The following is a 19965-nucleotide window of genomic DNA, read 5'->3' as shown; positions in this document are numbered from 1 at the left end:
GAAGACTGTGTCGGTTCTGGGCAAGGTAGAGCATTTATTATTACTAATGAGACCTCGCATAGCACGCACACGCTTAAAATTTATGCGTCAGGATTTGTTCACAAAATAATAGTCGGAAGGCCCATGATTATACCCGCACCTGGGCGCGTAGAGTCATTTCAGATGCTGCATTAAATATGTCTGAGATACACTCTAGCACTCCCCGTAGCCCAAATGCATCCACAAGTGTCTTAAATTCTGCGCCCCGCGGACTCCTGCTGCTAGGTCGGAAGCCGTGGTCACTGTTCCAATCCGAGATCTTCTTTCTCACGTCCTTGTTCTTGTCTGATTGCCGCTCATTAAGTCTAGCAAGGTCGTTTTAACGGCATATGTATTCGTTCTATTTTTATACATCACCGTTCTCTTGCAGAATTTTTTTCACTCGCTGGTAAGTCACAGTTGCTGAGACGGGAATGATGGAAATGATGTGGATTTAATTTGTAGATATATTTTTCTCTTCCAGGACAATAGGTTGTTCCATTGTCTCTCAATGAATGTGTAGATGACATTGATGTCTTCTAGACTTGGCCGTAGGGTGAGATCTTTAGTTAGAAGAGATAGCTGGTGGTGTTTGGAGCAAGTTCTAAAAGGGTCACCTAATTTGCGGGAGTGGGAGATCGGTTTCTAGCTCCATTGGACCGTTCCTTGCTTGACAGTCGGTCACGACGGGTGTATTTTTTCTTCGCTACAGTATTTGGATGGTGTTGGATTGTTAATGATTTCCAACGTTTGCTTTGAGTGTCGTGTTCCATTCCACCTCTAGAGGATAAATGCAAATATTAAAGTACAATTTTTAATAACATGCACAGAACAAGGACTGGCCCCAAAGAACACACAATCTAAGGAGTTAGGGTATTTATTGCATAGATGAGGACGACCGATTCCATGGACCTCTTAGGGTAGTAGAACACAAGTTGATAGTTACTGGTTTAACAAGAAAAAAATTCTACACATTCCTTAATTGGCCGAAATTGGGGCTTCCCGACTTCATTCGTTGGTGTTCATCGCTAGGCCAGATCAAGCGCTGTCCCCAATTGCCTCACACTGTAACCCATAGTGCTTTGCAGCATAACTGGGTCAACATGAAGCTCCTCATGTGACCAACATGGGTGGCGTGAATGAGCTACGTTCTTCCTCCGATAGACAGACTGCAACTGTACAGCATTGTTCTTTCTCCGTTGTTCCTGATGAACGTTATCTGTTTTTGTATCCGACACGTTAAATCCCTTCTGCGACTCCAAGAGGGGGTTGCCATGACGGATGACTAAGGCTGGGGGGATAAGGAAGATGAATTGTGGATTAAGCCTGGTCTAGTACAAGTAATGGCTCCCGTGGTGTATTGGTTAGCTTCCCATCACTTAGGTGCAGGCTGCTAGGAGGAATGCATAAAATGGCTGATTAGTCACCGCGCGGTCTCTGAGGAGAGCCTGCGCTGCCCAGGATAATGGCGAGCCTAGAGTCTTACACAGCTGCTTAATCCTTAACATTGATTGACAGGGTCGACCACTTGAATACAGGGATTGCAGGAGCTCTCTGAGAGCCTTGACGTTCTGTAAGAGGAAACGGAGAAACATGACTTCGCCTGTACGTACAGGGTTAAATCTTAGTGCCTCCGCAACCTCTTGTGTAGGCCGTAGGGGGCGGTAGCTTTGATTGGAAGGCCCCAGGAAATTGAAAGGTACTCTTGCCACTTACTGTTGTTTTCTAAGTATTAAAAAAGTTTAGAACTACCACCCCCAAAATAAGTAAAAGCGCATTCTATAACTTGTAAATGTGTATGATGATGTCGGGGGACGCCATGTTTATTTCCATGCCAGGGGGTTCTCTGCAGAGTTGTTAAAGATTTTCAGGCCGCTTCTAGCTCTGCTGGTTTTGAGATGTATTAGTGAATGAGGCACTTTTACGTGTCAAGCCTAATGCGGTAGGACACAGACTCCTGTTCCAATAACGTCTGTTTGCATCTTCGCGGAGTTGGTAGCGGACGGCTGCGAGCATCATTTAATTCCTGCATCATGATCTTTTTCCCGTATGCGGTGTCAATGAACCTTCCTGCAAGTTGTCTTTCCCAGTCATGGCCTGGAGATTGCCTGACACCTATGGGTATGGAAATAGGTTGTGCCTGGTCTGACAACGACTGGGGGCTAACGAAACCGAGAAATGTGATGCCCGCTGGCTGCGATTAAATTGGTCTATTAGAATTCCGCCTTTCTGGCTTTTGCCTTGTATTGTCAGATTGCACCTGTCTCCGTGTGGTAAGGTGGCTTAGGAGAGAGAAGCAGATGTTTGCTGGGTTCCTCTCTCCGTCAGACGCTCAGCCGAGTGACAGCGCCGGTGGCCCTTGGGGGCTTCGCTCGTGTGCAATAGGCAGTATTCGCTAATATCTGACAAGAGGGTAGGAGCGGTTTTGATGCTTTGTGACAAGTGGTTCTTAATATAGTACGGGATTAGAGGGTTCACAGCTATCTGAGCTCTGGTTTTGTAAACCAGCAACAAACGCCACACATAACTTAACCAGGATGCTGGGGGTATTGGTTGGCAGCAGGTACAGGGTTAATGCAGGACCGCGGTGTTGGTAGTGCAAGGGTTAACAGCCGTGGTATCAAACAGCGGGTAATAGCAGGTATCCAGGTGTCTCACAACATTTGTCTCTTACACAGTAATTATGACCAGATTGGAGGTTGCACTTCCCTGCGGACTCTGGGTCAACTATGGTCAATTTTATTTTATTTTTTTGTACTTTACAGTAATTGCCTGATTTTTATACCGTTATTTATGTTGTCTCCCCGTTGCAGCATTTTACTCATAGATGGATGGAGCGGCCATTTTGTGGGCAGAACCATAAGAGTGCGACCCATCCAATTCACTAGGAATTACTTCTGTTTTCTAGTCATTTGGTAGATCGTAATCTTATCAGTAATTATCCAGCACTCTGACTTTCTCCATGTATATTAATAGGTTATAGCCTACAAATATTCATATTTACTGAAACAGTAATATTGACCACGCCCACAACATGGCTGCCTCCCCAGTGAGGGTAACTTTATTTACAGTATAGGTCTCTGTGTAGAGAAAAAGGTGTCCTAGGAGAGTGCGCCATTTACATGTGCAACTAGCATTCGGCCTTATCTAATGGCTGGTTCTCTTGTTTTCCAGGTATGACTATCGTGAAATGCTGCACAACGCCACTTTCTGTCTCGTCCCCCGTGGCCGCAGACTTGGGTCCTTCAGGTTTCTGGAGGCTCTGCAGGTAACTTCTAAAATACTTATACAATAATCGTTTGCTGAGCGCGCTCAGCGGACTATACCAGCTTGCTTTCCTGTGCGGGTTTTAGAAATAACGTACCCTCCTTTTACTGTGGGGTATTGTTTACTTTTGTCCTGTACTGCAGAACGCTTAGCCTGCCAAGCCATAGGGGCCAGATCTGTGAGACATAATTTGGGCACGGGTTATGACGGTAGAAAAATTTTGCTGGTTTTCCTCACACTTCTGTTGGAAGTGTGCAGATACAACGATCGTTACCCTGACCGTATTAGCCCAAGAGGTTCTGGTAGAATGTTGCAGCTAATATAACGTAGCACCTGCTTCTTTAAAAACAGTTTATCCTTCCTACCTGGGGTGTCGCACTCTGCCGTCTTGCTTTTAGCACAGTCTGGTCTGTATTTCAGCACTGATATACAGACCAGGCCTGTGCTAGAAGCACCACAGCAGAGAGTGACACCCCAGGCAGGGAAGAGGAACTGCATGGGTGTTAAAAAATGTGGGGTTCTAGAATGGACACAAAATAGATCATAAGAATTTGTAATTTTGTATAGTCTACACCACTACTGCCCTAGCAGATCCTGTTATGCTACTTATATGGTAACAGCTGTTTCTGACTAAGCTTTACATGACCAGAATAAACCCATCCTCCACTGAGACCAAACAAGGTCGAGACAGGCATCTATTTATGTCATTGGTATTATTCTCCTTTATTTATATGGTGCCACAAGGGATCTGCAGCGCCCAGTTACGGAGTACTTAATCGAATAAGCAAAACCAGAAACAATGACTTACAGGTGAATACAATAAAGGACAAGTACAAGGCACATAACCATAGCTGCATCAGCAGGCGGCACTGACAGAAGAATCAGGGGGCAGAGGACAAGGGATCTGCAGAGCCCTATTACAGAGTATATAACCCAGGAGACAGTGACTTACAGCTGAATACAATAGAGGACAAGTACAGGGCACATAACCATAGCTGCATCAGCAGGGGACATTGAAATAAGTATCCGCATGCCAAAAACCACAGGATTTGGTGCCAACGTAGATGGTTTAAGAAAAGCACGTGAGGGAAGAGGGCCCTGCTTGTGAGAGCTGATATTCTCTGGAAGACCTAATCCTAGCACCTAGGCCTGGGGTAGCCAACCCTAGTCCTCGAGAGCTACCAACAGTGCATGTTTTGCAGGTCTCCTCACAGAACCACAAGTGAGCTAATTAGCTCCATCTGTGGATCTTTTAAAATGTGTCAGTGATTAATGAGTGCAGCTGTGCAGCAGCTAGGTTGTCTGGAAAATGTGAACTGTTGGTAGCTCTCGAGGGCTAGGGTTGGCTACCACTGACCTAGGCAATGGACGGCCATGTAAATACATTACCCATGAGTCTCTCTGCCTTTCAGTGGGGCTAATATGAACAAGGCTTCTAAATCTGAACCTCTTTTCCGAATTGCATAAATTACCCAGTGAGAACGTTGCACAGTATATTGTCTACATGGGCCAAGTCCTCCCGAACCATCCGTGTTACTATGCATTAGATGTCGCACCCCGACTGTTTTCTAGCTGTGAAACGTATATTTCAGGAGAAGTAATATTTCAATATGTCAGCTGAGAACAGAGTGAGCCGTGTATGTGGAATATGTGCGTGGGTTTATTAAGTAAGACGCCTCTGGCCGTTCCATGCCTGCCGCAGCATAAACTCTCCTTGTATGCGTTACACTTGTTGCAGCGTCTGGGTTTCGCTAATCATTGTCCAAATACTAATGTCATTTGTTTTGGCCTTTTCACTTGTTATTAATGACGCGAATGCAGGCGTGCCGCATTGTATAATGCTCTTTAATAACTTCCTTCCCAGGCTGCGTGTGTTCCAGTAATGCTCAGTAACGGATGGGAGCTGCCATTCTCCGAAGTGATTGATTGGAATCAGGCTGCCGTCATCGGAGACGAGAGGTTACTACTACAGGTAATCAGAAACTGCTGTTACGAAGTAACCGTTACTGACCACTGTCTGGGTGACTCCGCCTACCAGCGTCAGTGATGTCATCACCTGAGAGTTCTAACGCCATTACAATCGTGTGTCTATGAACGAGCGAGGTAGGAATGCTGTATACAGGATTCTGATCTAGGACAAGGCAGAAATAAGAGAGGATCTCTTTAAATTCCTTTTTGTGTTTCATTTCTGCAGAATATCCTACCTGAAGGCTGGATAACCGTGACCTTTTAGTGCTAATCCCACTGGCTTCGGCTTCCACTGGAACATGACAGACCTTGGAAATTAAAACGTACCGGAGCCCGGTACATTAACACCTCCCCTGTTAATGAAAGTGGATGTGTTAATTCCTTTGGCAGCTGCTCCCTCCACTCTCTCCCCTCGCGCTGCTTTCGCATCTGGGTTAATGGGTTTCTTTCTTTTGTAGAAGTTTATCCACTTGCCGACAATCTCAGTAGAGGAAGTGGTGGACACGGCAGAAGTTCTCGTGGTTCAGATATAAATATCGGGATTGGCCAGGGTTATTTTGCAAACAAATGCTAAAGCATGTTTTTTTTTTTTTTTTTTTTTTTTTTATTATTTTTGGACCACATCAAATCCTTATGTTTTGCATAAAAAAATAATGCAACCAGTAACGCTGTAGCTGTAGACAGCAGCGTACTGTGCTTATTCTTCTGTGATGGGGACATGCACCCCCCCCCCCCCATACAGGACCCAGTCAAGCTATCTTAGCCCACCAGAAGCAGCCTCTCTTTCTGCAGCCAACTTGAATGCTGTGCAATTGCAAGGCATCTTGGATGACAGTATAACATTTATATCATTTTTCAAACACGGCCTGTAAGTTGGCAGTTAGGAGCTGATTGGCGGCTACTTTATCTCTCTCCAAAGGTTGATACAACTTTCCCGTAGTAGGTAGTCATGTTGTCTCTACTGCTGCATGCTATCTGTACTATCTTGCCTATTCCCGTTCTCCTTGCCAATCCCTCCCACTCCATTTCGAGGTGGAAGTGTCCAGGTGTGACGTCACTGACATGAGTGGGAGGGGTCAGTAATCAGCTGAATTGGAGAGGCAGATTGACTAAACTGGCCCGATTTAAAAAAAAACAAAACAAAAAAACTCTCGGCTCCATTTTGCCGAGAACGGCTGCGAACTGTCGCGTTCACGGCCGGATCTCGACAATCCACGGCCTGTTTACGCGGACACGCCCCCCATTTTCGCCGAACGGCAAGTGGGTCATTGAATCCCACCTGGCGATTAGCAGTTGAGCAAAACGAAAACGGGCCAGGGTGACGGCTGTCAGAACGCACCGACAGTTGTGAATCGGGATTGAATACCCCCCTGAGTCTCTGGGGGAAATTTACTAAGGTGGGAGTTCCATTTTACATGGGATGTTGCTATAGGCAACCAAATCAGAATCTACTTATTTATTTAGCACCCTTGGTTGGCCATAGCAACATCTCATCTTAAATGGAATGCCCACACTTGGCACTCAAAGGGTTAAAGAGATTGTGATTGGAGCAGCACCTCTGTCTACATAGAACACGTTTTACCCTAGCCTCCTCCCCTAAAATGGTGTCGTCCTTTAGGCGGTACTAATACCCCCCCCCCCTCCCAATCCGCATTTGTGCGTCTTCGGAATATAAATTAACAATCTTGATTCTATCTCTCCCAGAACCGCGACTGGCCTATCTGGAGTGCGGCAGGATGGGTTGGACAACTAAAAAAAATTGGTTTTAAAAATGATCGGAATAAATGTTTAATAAGTACACGACTGGCTTAACTGCGCCAGAGGGAATCCTCCCGATTTTTAGGGTGCTCCGTGATTCCTGACCCCCGTGTTCTGCATTGTGCCGTGCCATTTTGCTACAGCTGCTGCTCCCATACTGAAGAACTACTGTTCCATAATTAACGCTGTTTTTAAGAAGCTGGCAGCCGGCCCGAAAATCTACCCTGGGAAATGATTCTTTTTTTCTCTTTTTAGTTACACATTTTCTTTTCCCATTTTAGACAAGCCTAGGAAGTTTTGCAGTGTAATACCCAGCGCCTAATCACTTCTCTCTACTTCAGTTTATTATTATATATATTATTTTTTTATGCATAATTTTCTTATATGATTATTGCTGTGCCTAATTACTTTTTCGGGCAATTACCAATTTCTAATTATTTCTACAGAATTTTTAGTAATATGAATATTTTTTTTCTTCCTTTCCCACTGCCTCAGGACCGAGTATGCAATTTACCACCGTAAACCCCCCCCCAAGTTACAGTATATTCTTTATAGATTTTTTTTTATTGGATGGGTTTTAAATGTAGCCTTGATGAAAGCCCGCGGCCTTTATATGATCCACACCTGCTTACTGGCCTGGTGTTCACGGTAGCGCGTCAGTCTGGAGTCTTTGGTTGCTAAGCGCCTCAGGGACGAATTTTCGAAAACTTCTAAAAATAAAAAAAAGGGATGCTGCCTATTTCAACCAATCGGATTCTATCTGTCATTTCCTAGCATGCCGTAGAGAAATGATAGGCAGCATTGGTTGCTCTTGCGTCTGTGTCCCATATTTATTAGGAATATATTATGGGGAACGCGCGGGAACAAATAACGGTTCAGCGATCATTTTTTTTGGGCCGTTTATTTTACAGTATGTCTGGCAGAATGTTTAGCACAAACTAGGCCTGGGGTGGGATTCGGTTACTAAACATTAAATTGGGTTTAAGTAGCCTTTTAAATGAATGCGGCATTAGGATGGCTGCCCAGTGTTTAGTTAATTAGCAGCTGTTTCATGCGATCTGCTTAATATTTGTCATACACGTGTAGTATATGTTCATTCTCTGGTGGAGGTACAGATGGCGGCTTTATTTGCATATTCGCCGTTTACAGAACTCGTGTGCAGCAGGTTTTGTAATATACATGAAATTGTAAGATACTGAGGGGTAGATTTATGAAGCGGTGAGGGGAAGGGAGGAGAAGGGAGCCAGAGGAGGTGTGGCCCATGGCAACCAATCAGCTTCTCTGTATAATTTTATATTCTGCAAATTATAGATGTTGCTTCAGTGCTGTTGTTTACCATTGGCCACTTCTTCCCTGGCTCACTTCTCCTCCCTTATCACTGCTTCATACATCTACCCCTGAATCACCAGGATGCATAACCGGCAGTATGCTTCCCATCTAGTATAAAGTGCTGGGACACGGAGCATAGCTCCGACCCTGACACCCGCGAAGCCCCGCCCCCGTGTTTTGCTTGGACCATAGGCCAATCAATCAAACACAATGGCTGACCATCGATATGTAAAAATATTGATGGTCAGCCATTGCATAGTTTAGCACTATCAATGGCCAGTTGCAGAATTGCCATCAATGGCGATTACAACAATGACCATCCCTAGTATAAAGGCATTTAAGGGGAGATTTATCAAAGCTTGGAGAAAGAAGCTGATTGGTCAGTACGAACTGGCATTTTTCAAACGCAGCCTGCAACATGGCAGTTAAGAGCTTATTGGTTCTTTGGAGAGAGATAGAGAGGGAGTATTTTACTAGCTTCCAGTGACTTGTCCGGCTGAATGTTAGCGGAGTACAAAACGTGATTGCTTCCGCTATGTGACAGGTCCGCTTTAAACCATCCCGGGTCTTGTAAGAAATATCTGTCTTCCACGTTATCCGCGGGCCTGTCACGGCCTCTGTAACCTTTATTTCATCCAACCATGGTGAATTTTTTTCATTGTGGCAAGAAGATAGACTCTGCATCAGGGTGTAGGTGAGATTCCATGATGGAGGTGACCTTGCTCTGTCATTCTGCACATGCCATAATAATTCTTCTATTGATTAATCTAGTGCTCACTCTAGCACTCTGCGTCTTTCAAAACCCGTACACTTCATCTTCCCTGACTGCGGCGTCGCTGTGGTGCTTCTAGCACAATGTGGTTTGTATTTCAGCACCGATATACTGACCAGACGTGTGCTACACACACCAAAGCAGAGAGCGACACAAAGAGGAACTGCACTGGTTCTGAAAGTGGCATGGTGCTAGAATGAACTCTAGATTAGATTAATACATTCGAGCTTGCAGCCTCCATCAAGGGACCCATTTTTTATTACATTTTTTTGCTCTATTATTCAGAATTATAAACATGGCTATGACATTAGAATTAAACTTAAGATGTGCTAACTGGTTTAAAGATTATTTTACATTCGCTTTTACAGGTGAGTGTCCCCTTATTAATACACGTTTCTTGTTTCGCCTCGATCACTTGCTTTTAGCATCATGTCTGAACGCCAGGGAAGTCGTGCTCTCCTGGAAGGCCGCTCTTGGTGCCTGGTGCCACGCTCCCTGTAGTGTAATGCTGTGATCAGGTTACGGCGTGTTGTGCCGCGGCTGATGGTTTTGTCCTTGTCTTACAGATCCCTTCTACAATCCGGTCTATCCATCAGGATAGGATCCTCGCACTTAGACAGCAGACACAGTTCCTGTGGGAAGCTTATTTCTCCTCCGTTGAGAAGATTGTATTGACTACACTAGAGGTGAGCGCCCGGTTGGGGGGGTATTTTTTGCTTATCTTCTATTTGCTCAAGGTACAAAAGAACAGTTGGCTATTCGCTGGTAGTAGGGCCCCCACGTAGACCAAAAAAACAAACAAAAATGTAAGTGTTTAGGGGCCCATTTATACAACGCGTTTTAGATATTTAACCCTTTGCGTCCCAACATCTCTAAAAATGTGCAAAAATATCCACTAAAAATGCCAGCGTCGCTCACATTTGTTATATAAATTCAAATTTAAAAAAGTGTAAAAAAAAAAAAAAGTAAGGTAAACATTATGATGAATAAAAAGGTTTGCTTGGCAATTTTCACACCCGTTTTGACAAATTCACTCGGCACTTAAATGTTAAAACATGTAGCATGTGATAAATGGTCCTCCGGCCAATCAGCTCCTAACGTTTGTGGGTTTGAAAAATGACCATTTTAAGCTGATTGGTCGGAGCTCAAATGTCGTTGATAAATATTGCTTTCCAGTACTTCTCTAAAGTTCTAAATGCGATACACTTGGCCGGACATGAAATTGGCTGAATGCAATCCCTCTGTACTGTACATAACGTTGAAATCATTTTAAAGGAGAGTGCAACACATCTGGTACTTTTCTATTGTATGCGTATAAATGACCCTTCCACAATAGTCTGGAAAGAACGTAGAAACCATTTGCCCTGGAAACAGATATAAATACCAATGTATGGTCGGAGCACGGGCAGTTGGGATTCCGCGGTTGGGATACTGACAGTCAGGATCTCCCCTGTCGGACCACCATACCACACCCGTAGATGTGAGCAGAGCACTGTTACAAAGAGAGCACTCCATCTTTGCATAGGCCACGTGTTGCGTTGAGCAGTAGTCAGGCTGGCTAGCGCGCCCATGGTCCTGGGTTTGATTCCCGAAATGGAGTTTGACTCGTTTCTGCAGCGCCGTCCGAGGTTTTTGTGTGAATTTCTGCATACCTTGTAAATAACACGGGTGGCTTGAGCTCGTTAATAAATGATTCAGTTGACTTCCGCCTATGAAGTTTGTTGCAAAAAAAGTAGGATTTAAAAAAAAGTCTCAGTGGCCAAAAAGCGGCTTCTCCCGTGTCAAGTGCGCAGTTATGGTACGTCCGGACCGTAAGTGGACATGACACGATTTCTGCTCAAATCCTTGGAGGGTGCAAGCAGACATCCGTGGTCAGTGCAGTGTTGGGGACGGGTGTCCAAAAAAATTGAATAGCTCCCGGCCACTTTAGATAGGAGCAGTTATTTCGCACCGACACCCACCATGTTATACAGGGCAAATTTGTTTGCAAATAAGAGGAAAATTTTGGTACAGGGTCCAGAACTTCCGGAGTTGTCAGCAGAGGTTGCCGCAGCTGCTTCCTGGAGGCCTGGCCTCTTTTACGCCCCAGGCAGTTGCCCCAGCGCTCCTCTGTTAGTAGAAACAGAGGCCAACGCGGCCCCCTCACCCAAACGACATTAGACTGTCACTCAATGACCGTCTGATGTCATCCTGCGCCCTTCCCCATTTGCTCAAAGCACCAATAATCAGTGCTGTTCTCCAAACCGCATCTGCGTCGCTCCCTCTATGCTTTTGCCTGATCCTGTAATAATAATGAATTCACAAGCCATTACACGGAGATGAACGGCGAGGTCACCCAGAAAGCCACGCACAAAGGTCGTCGTGCTGCTCTGGAGATCCGTTATACTGTACGTGATGCATGGCTTTCTCCGTTCCTTATCTCCCCCCACCCCACCCCATTCTCATAGACTCGCACCATTTACCTTTTCACCCAGCCAATCAATGAAAATTGAATTTCTCCGTCTGAGCTTTTGCCCTCCTGACGTGCCGGTCCGTGAGCAGGGCCGATACGGGAGCCGCCAGCTGACCGTATCTGGCATTCCATGTTAATTTCACCATCAAGTCGTGAACTCTGCACCCAGATACCAGGCGGACTAATTATCTGTACAAATTGGTTTTTACTGCAGTATTTATACATGGCTCTGCTCGTTATGGAAGCCCCAGCCATGTAGGTTCAAATGTTACCGCTATAATTACTGCTTTGGGGGATAAAAAACCAGCGGCTGCTGCATCGGAGACTTGTTATTTAAGGCAATAAATATGTGTTTGCGAAGCTGCGCCGTTCATGTGGCATATTTTAATGTGCTCTGCATAGAGACACTGCGCTGTAAGGCTCTCTATCAACTTAATGACGTATTAATGTACTGTAAATGATTTAAAACATTACAGCCAGTGTAGAGGAAGCGCGTCCTTTTTGCATATAATAGAGATATTTCAGCAGCTACTTTAAATACATTGCATTAGCGCTCAGAGCCGCGGCATTGATCTCCGAGATGGATAAACCCATTCGCTCTATTGACTGCACAGAGTCTGCAATGTACATTTATAATTATTCCATTCCAGGAACAGCAGAATCGCTCCAATATCAATACAGCTCCTCCGGTTCTGAACGTCTGCTTTTACCTCTGTCTCCTGCACCTTTTCCTGATTGGTTTAGGGCACGACCCATATAAGTTGGACTAACAAAATGACACTGGCCGACAGGAGTGAGGGTCCCCCTTATACTCCTTTTACACCGCCGCAAAACCCCGGGTCTTCGGCAGGTCAGCGGCGGTGTAAATGGGACACGCCGTGTCCCTTTACACGGACCTTCTACCCAGGTCCTTACCTAGGTAGAACACGGCTAGGACCTGGGTAGAGGGGTCATCCGACAAGGCTCCCATTTACATCAATGGGGGACGTGCAACCTGCGGACCGCAGCGTCCGCAGTTTGGGGGGGGGGGGGGGGGGGCACAGACAGCCTGCGCTGCTGTCTGCTATACTCTATACTTTCTTATATAGCACAGCAGATTCCGTTACAGTGTCTTATATAGCGCAGCAGATTCCATTACAGTGTCTTATATAGCGCAGCAGATTCCGTTATAGTGTCTTATATAGCGCAGCAGATTCCGTTAGTGTCTTATATAGCGCAGCAGATTCCCTTAGTGTCTTATATAGCGCAGCAGATTCCGTTAGTGTCTTATATAGCGCAGCAGATTCCATTACAATGTCTTATATAGCGCAGCAGATTCCGTTACAATGTCTTGTATAGCGCAGCAGATTTCGTTAGTGTCTTATATAGCGCAGCAGATTTCGTTAGTGTCTTATATAGCGCAGCAGATTCCGTTAGTGTCTTATATAGCGCAGCAGATTCCGTTAGTGTCTTATATAGCGCAGCAGATTCCGTTACAGTGTCTTATATAGCGCAGCAGATTCCGTTACAGTGTCTTATATAGCGGAGCAGATTCCGTTACAGTGTCTTATATAGCTCAGCAGATTCCGTTAGTGTCTTATATAGCGCAGCAGATTTCGTTAGTGTCTTATATAGCGCAGCAGATTCCGTTAGTGTCTTATATAGCGCAGCAGATTCCGTTACAGTGTCTTATATAGCGCAGCAGATTCCGTTACAGTGTCTTATATAGAGCAGCAGATTCCGTTACAGCGTCTTATATAGCGCAGCAGATTCCGTTACAGTGTCTTATATACCGCAGCAGATTCCGTTACAGCGTCTTATATAGCGCAGCAGATTCCGTTACAGTGTCTTATATAGCACAGCAGATTCCCTTAGTGTCTTATATAGCGCAGCAGATTCCGTTAGTGTCTTATATAGCGCAGCAGATTCCGTTACATAGCGCAGCAGATTCCGTTACAGTGTCTTATATAGCGCAGCAGATTCCGTTACAGGGTCTTATATAGCGCAGCAGATTCCGTTACAGTGTCTTATATAGCGCAGCAGATTCCGTTACAGTATCTTATATAGCGCAGCAGATTCCGTTACAGTTTCTTATATAGCACAGCAGATTCCGTTACAGTGTCTTATATAGCGCAGCAGATTCCGTTACAGCGTCTTATATAGCGCAGCAGATTCCGTTACAGTGTCTTATATAGCGCAGCATATTCCGTTACAGTGTCTTATATAGCGCAGCAGATTCCGTTACAGTGTCTTATATAGCGCAGCAAATTCCGTTACGCTTTACAATTGGAAACAGTGAGTAAACAAACTGGGTAGAAACAAACCGACCTAGAGGTAGGAGGGCCCTGCTCGCAAGCTTACAATCCAGTCAGATGGCGCTCCTTTCCTTCTTCAGACAGGCGCTCCATCTGTATGCACAGTATTACAGTCAGTAAATCAGGGTTTCCCCAGGTAGTGAGACTCTGAGCCCAAGCCCTGACACCGCTTCTATCCGCCTCTTACAGGAGCAGGCACTAATTAACCTGCTCTCAGACTGAAGGCCTCATGAATGGAGCCCTCCCTTCTTTCTGACATCCATACCCCCAGTACCCGTTTTCCGACTTTTACTAAAAACCCAAAAGCTCTCAGCAGTGCAACCACAAATCTTTCTCTGGGTATTATAATACATAGGCCAGAAACCTGCGACAAAACATATCTCCCGCTTATATCACTTTACCAGTGGGTTCTACCACAGTATGTTTTTGGCGTTACGTAGCTAACTCGCACAAGAACACGGAGAATGTACAAATACTCCACAATGACCAGGGATTGAACGCATGACTTCCGTGCTGTGGGGGCCACATTGCTGACCATTACACCTCTGTAAAGAACAGACGTGTCCCTATCGTAGAGCATTATTACAGAAGTGGCTCTTTCTAGATCTCCAGTCTCTGCTTTTGTAGAGAATAATATGCCAACCAGCCTACGGACGGGGTGTAAAGATGGCGAAAGGGTTAATTTCTCACCCAGAGTTGACCTCACTGAGGCACTGAGAACGCAGCTCAACAGATCATGGGAAACCAGTGGCATTACGGAGGCACGGAGTGGTACAACCCGCCTCAGTAAATGAATACAATTGCTTTAGCTCAAAAACATATCTTCCTTCCCTGAGTGCACGTTAATATAAACCCTAATATACAGCGAATGCATTTAGGATTCCACACATTTCCCATCATCCAGCATCACAACAGGATGGTTCTGTCTCCCCAGTAATTCAGTCATTTCCCCTCGACGCGCTTGATGGCCACAAAAACCGGTCCGCTTCCTGCCCTCGCCTCAGGTCCCTGATTGCGCTTTTTACCAACGGCTGATTTGAGAGGATGCTCAAGTGAAAATAGCTGGTTGTAAGTGCTTCATCCAACCCTTTTTTTCTCCGTCTCCTCTCGTCTCCAGATAATTCAGGACAGAATCTTCAAGCACATATCACGCAACAGTTTAATATGGAACAAGCATCCTGGAGGGCTGTTTGTGCTGCCCCAGTACTCCTCCTATCTGGGTGATTTCCCTTACTACTACGCTAATCTAGGTAAGTGCTTTATTCTCTATGACCTGACGATATGGTGGTTGGAGTATAGCCATTATCACAGCTGCCAATTGTGCCGGGCTGCGGATCTCATCGTTACCACAGTCCGAGCTGTCCTCCAGAGAACAGGGTTATTCGACATGTGGACCTCCAGCTGCTGCGAAACTACATGTCCCAGCATGCTCTACCACAGTTTTAACATACCCTAATAGCAAAACTATGGCAGGGTGTGCTGGGATGTGTAGTTCTTCAGCTCCTGAAGGGAGGCCGCATGCTGGGTGCCTCTGCAGTCCTGCCCATAGCGATGTGGCTGGTTTAGTCACATCACGCAAGTGAAAACGATCAAATGCTCCTTAAGTAAAGCACGAAGAGCGTAATTAGATATTTAAAACAAATATGTTCACTTTAAGTGCAATGCTATGCTTATAATATCAGCGCATTTGTTTCAGCTCGCTGTGGTCTAGTTTATATTGTAGGTGAGGTAGTGCATACAGTACATAATGAAGCGGCAGCCATTTTGAGGACTGGGCCGTGTACAGCCTAGCCGTTTTCTTGGAACTAGGCTGGCTGAGGTAAAAATAATGGCGATTCATACTGTAAATAAGGTGTGGATTAAAAGTGTATAGGTAGACAGTCAATCGGTCAACACAGGCAACATGTTGACATGCAATCTGTGAAAAGGTAGCCACAAGTAAAATATCGACATGGTTTGTTCACAGGTTTTTGTTGGTGTCTACATGGACCCCCAATTACTGTAGCTTGTACCCTCGCTTGGGGCCTGGTGCCTCGTTCCACTTGGCGCACTTTACCATTCCCAATCATAGTCCACGTGGATGGTAAAGTGTGAAAATTCCAAAAATGAAAATACATTTGTGAAAAACTTGTGTTGATCATTGTCACGTCAATTATTTTGTCAGTGGATCTAGTACATGTCCACCATTTGTCTGTGTCTATCTATTTGCTGTCTACCTAAACACTGTAGACCTTTCATCCGCTTCCCGAATATTATACAGTACTCAAAGTAGCGGCAGCCATTTTGGGACCTGGGCCAGTATTCAACTTATTTGTTTGCTAGAAACTAGGACGGCTGAGGTAATAATCCTGACTCTTATGAACTAACGTGAGTGCAGGACATCACTGAGCCAGTGCCTCACCGAGGTCACTAGTTGATTTGGTCAGTTGAACATAATTCAACGCATAAAATGGCTGCCCTCACTGATTTATAGGTAACCTTTCAGGAGGGAATGTTCTAGATTAGCTTTAATACTTCCATCTTGAGTTTTAATATTTTATGGAGAGAAGTTTCAAACCTTTAAGTAGCCTAGAGAATTATGTTGCTTGTGACTCTAACCTTATCATACCTTGGCCTAGAAATAACTTCACACTGACACAACTTATCTAAAATAAAGACGCGACACCAATAGCTCAGTTTAAACGGTCATAGTTATTTATTAAAGACCAAGAGAAACTGGTATAACCCCTTTAAAAGGGGATGGCAAGGACCAGGCACCTGAGACCGAAGACCGTTCAGGGGTGTTACTCCGGGCAACGACCAGGTCGCTCCCAACCTCTTAAACACCCCTTACCAAAGGCACAGCCCGCCCTGCGCGGACATCCCCACGCCTCTAAGGCCTGACGTGAACATCTTCGCCTAAATGTTCATCGCCCACCGCGTTGAGTCGAGGCTCGTCCGCCCTCCTGGCAAGGCGAGGGGTAATACCGCGCAGGGACCACCTGACGCCCTTCTAGAATCCTGGTCGAGGGTGCCGACCCGCCAATTCTAAAATTGCCAATTAGATCGAAATTTTTAAGGCAAGGCCTTAATGTGCAAGGGAAGGGAGGGTGGGGATCAAAATTCAAGGAGGGGTATTCTGGCTTACTACCTAGACTATATACCCTAGCTCCAGGGTGCCACCCCCCAGGACCCCCATTGGTGGGGCTTCCCGCCCTGAATAACCCCTCCTTCTATGCCTGGTCATTTTTCAACAACTTTATTTAACCAAGCTCAAATTCACAGTCTCTTAATTTCACTTGGGCTTATACAGCCCTCGTTCCACCTAAGTAGCCTAGAGAATTATGTTGCTTGTGACTCTAACCTTATCATACCTTGGCCTAGAAATAACTTCACACTGACACAACTTATCTAAAATAAAGACGCGACACCAATAGCTCAGTTTAAACGGTCATAGTTATTTATTAAAGACCAAGAGAAACTGGTATAACCCCTTTAAAAGGGGATGGCAAGGACCAGGCACCTGAGACCGAAGACCGTTCAGGGGTGTTACTCCGGGCAACGACCAGGTCGCTCCCAACCTCTTAAACACCCCTTACCAAAGGCACAGCCCGCCCTGCGCGGACATCCCCACGCCTCTAAGGCCTGACGTGAACATCTTCGCCTAAATGTTCATCGCCCACCGCGTTGAGTCGAGGCTCGTCCGCCCTCCTGGCAAGGCGAGGGGTAATACCGCGCAGGGACCACCTGACGCCCTTCTAGAATCCTGGTCGAGGGTGCCGACCCGCCACAGCAAGTGGCACACTAACCACTCATCCTCAAGTGCCAATTGCCCCGCCATCCCCCAACAAATCTATTCGCTCTAATAACTGTTAGCCCAATCTCTTAAGAATTCCCCTCAAAAAGATAGCCATTCCTTCCTCGGACAAGTGCACCCCATCAGGCCTGTATAGGTCCGGGTGTTCTCTTGTAATCTCGGGGTGCCTGACAGCCAATCCCCCTTTACACACCACAAACCTGCTTAAGGCGTGATTTAGCTTTCTCCTTGCCCTTTCTATTGCCTCTACGTTATGCGCTCCTCTCCAGGAGAACCGGGGGATGATATCTGACCATACCAGCCGTAGACCCTGCCAACTCTTCAACAAAGCAGCTAAATCCTTCTCCATCATGATTCTCAAGGCTATGCCAGTAGTCTTTGCTAGGTCATTCCCTCCCAGGTGTATTATCAAAACATCTGGCCTGTCCCCTTTGCTGGCTTCTCTCTGTAGAAGGCCTGTCAAGTTCTTCCATAGAAGGCCCCTAACCCCAATCCATCTTACTGCTTTTGCAGTGGCCAGCACTGGCGAACTCCTAGCTACTAAGTGCTTCTCTGCCCAGAATATGTAGGAGTGCCCTACTATCCAAACTATCCCCAAGGGACCGAAGGGGGGGGATGGGGCTGCAAAGGAAGGAAAAAACCTAGGTGTTAGTATTCAACTTATACTCTAATATTTCACAACTTATAAATGACATAAAGCTAGGGTCCAAGTGGAGTTGAAAAACTTAAAAAACCACCAGAAAGGCCTGTAAGGTGGGGCCAGATTGAATTAGGCGCATTCTGGAGGAAAAATCAAAAAATTCACCCCACACCTCCGATTGCGGAACGCTAATCGTTCCCCAACCGTTTGTAAACTTTACGTTTTTGGACCCGCGCAACAGGCGCATACTATACTTAACCCCTTCCTGACAGAGCTAGTTTTGGCGTTCCTGACAGAGCCATTTTTTTCAAATCTGACATCTCTCACTTAAGTGGGGATAACTTTTTTTTGCTTTTACTTATCCCAGTGATTTTGAGATTGTTTTTTCGTGACACATTGTACTTCAAATTAGTGGTAAATTTGGGTCGATACAGTCTGTGTTTTTTTGTGAAAAATACCAAAATGTCGTGAAAAAATGGAAAATTTAGCGATTTGCAAAATGTTAAATTTTCTGCTTGTGAGACAAATAATCATACCACTCAAAATAGTTAATAACTAACATAGACCATATGTCTACTTTATATTTCCATCATTATTTCAACTTCCTTTTAATTTTTTTGGACACTAGGAGGCTTACAATATGAATAGCAAATTCTCAAATTTTCAAGAAAATTTCAAACACTGATTTTTTTAGGGACCAGTTCAGTTCTGATGTGACTTTGAGGGACTTGTATGTGAGACACCCCCATAAATGATGCCATTTCAAAAACTGCACCCCTCACAGTATTCAAAACAGCATTTTGGAAGTTTGTTAACCCTTTAGGTGTTTCACAGGAATTAAAACAAAGTGTAGGTGAAATTTCAAAATTTCATTTTTTTTGCAGAGTTTCAATTTTAATACATTTTTCTAACGAATACAGTAGATTTTACTAGAGAAATGTGACTAAAAATTGATTCCCCCAATTCTTTGGTTTTCATAAATATCCTATATGTGGCCCTAGTGTGCACGGTGACCAAACCACAGGCTTCATAATAGAAGGAGCACCTACTTGATTTTGGAGCCTCCTTTTTATGAGATTATTTTTTAGGCACCATGTAGGTTTCTAGGCACCATAAGATGCTAAAAGTTAGGAACCCCCCCACAAGTGACCCCATTTTGCAAACTACACCCTTCAGGGAATTCATCTAGGGGTATAGTGTACATTTCAAACCCCCAGGGGTTTCACCAATTGTGGTACAACTGGGCAGTGAAAATAAAAAAAAAAAATTTTTCATTTTCACAGCTCAGTTGTATCAAAATTGGTGAAACCCCTGGGGGTTTGCAATGTACACTATACCCCTTGATGAATTCCCTGAAGGGTGTAGTTTGCAAAATGGGGTGACTTGTGGGGGGGTTCCACTGTATTGGTGCAACATAGCACCCACCATTCATTCCACCAAAATCTGTGCTGCAAAATCCAAAAATCACTCCTTCCCTTCTGAGTCCTGCCATGCACCCAACTGGTATTTTTTGGTCACATGTGAGGCATTGCCGTACTCGGGAGAAATTGGGGCACAGATTTTGGGGTGCTTTGTATCCTTCATTCCTTGTGAAAATGAAAAATTTTGAGCCAGATCTGCATATTTGTGTAAAAAAATTTAATTTTTTACAGAAAAATGCAGTTCTGGCTC

At 45.1% G+C, this 19965-nt stretch overlaps 1 protein-coding gene across 1 annotated transcript in view; it reads left to right on the top strand.

Moving 5' to 3' along the window:
• The window catches only part of EXT1 (exostosin glycosyltransferase 1), a 162475-nt gene that overhangs the window by 120578 nt on the left and 21932 nt on the right, over positions 1-19965 (top strand). The window contains exons 2-5 of the mRNA XM_083186724.1: positions 3193-3286; positions 5150-5257; positions 9679-9798; positions 14976-15108. Of these exons, the coding sequence (XP_083042850.1) occupies positions 3193-3286; positions 5150-5257; positions 9679-9798; positions 14976-15108 (455 nt within the window). The remainder of the gene's footprint in view (positions 1-3192; positions 3287-5149; positions 5258-9678; positions 9799-14975; positions 15109-19965) is intronic.

The sequence above is a fragment of the Crinia signifera genome, chromosome 5 (assembly GCF_055691185.1).
Source record: "Crinia signifera chromosome 5, ASM5569118v1, whole genome shotgun sequence".
NCBI lineage: Eukaryota > Metazoa > Chordata > Amphibia > Anura > Myobatrachidae > Crinia > Crinia signifera.
This window is presented reverse-complemented; position numbering and strand designations above follow the sequence as displayed.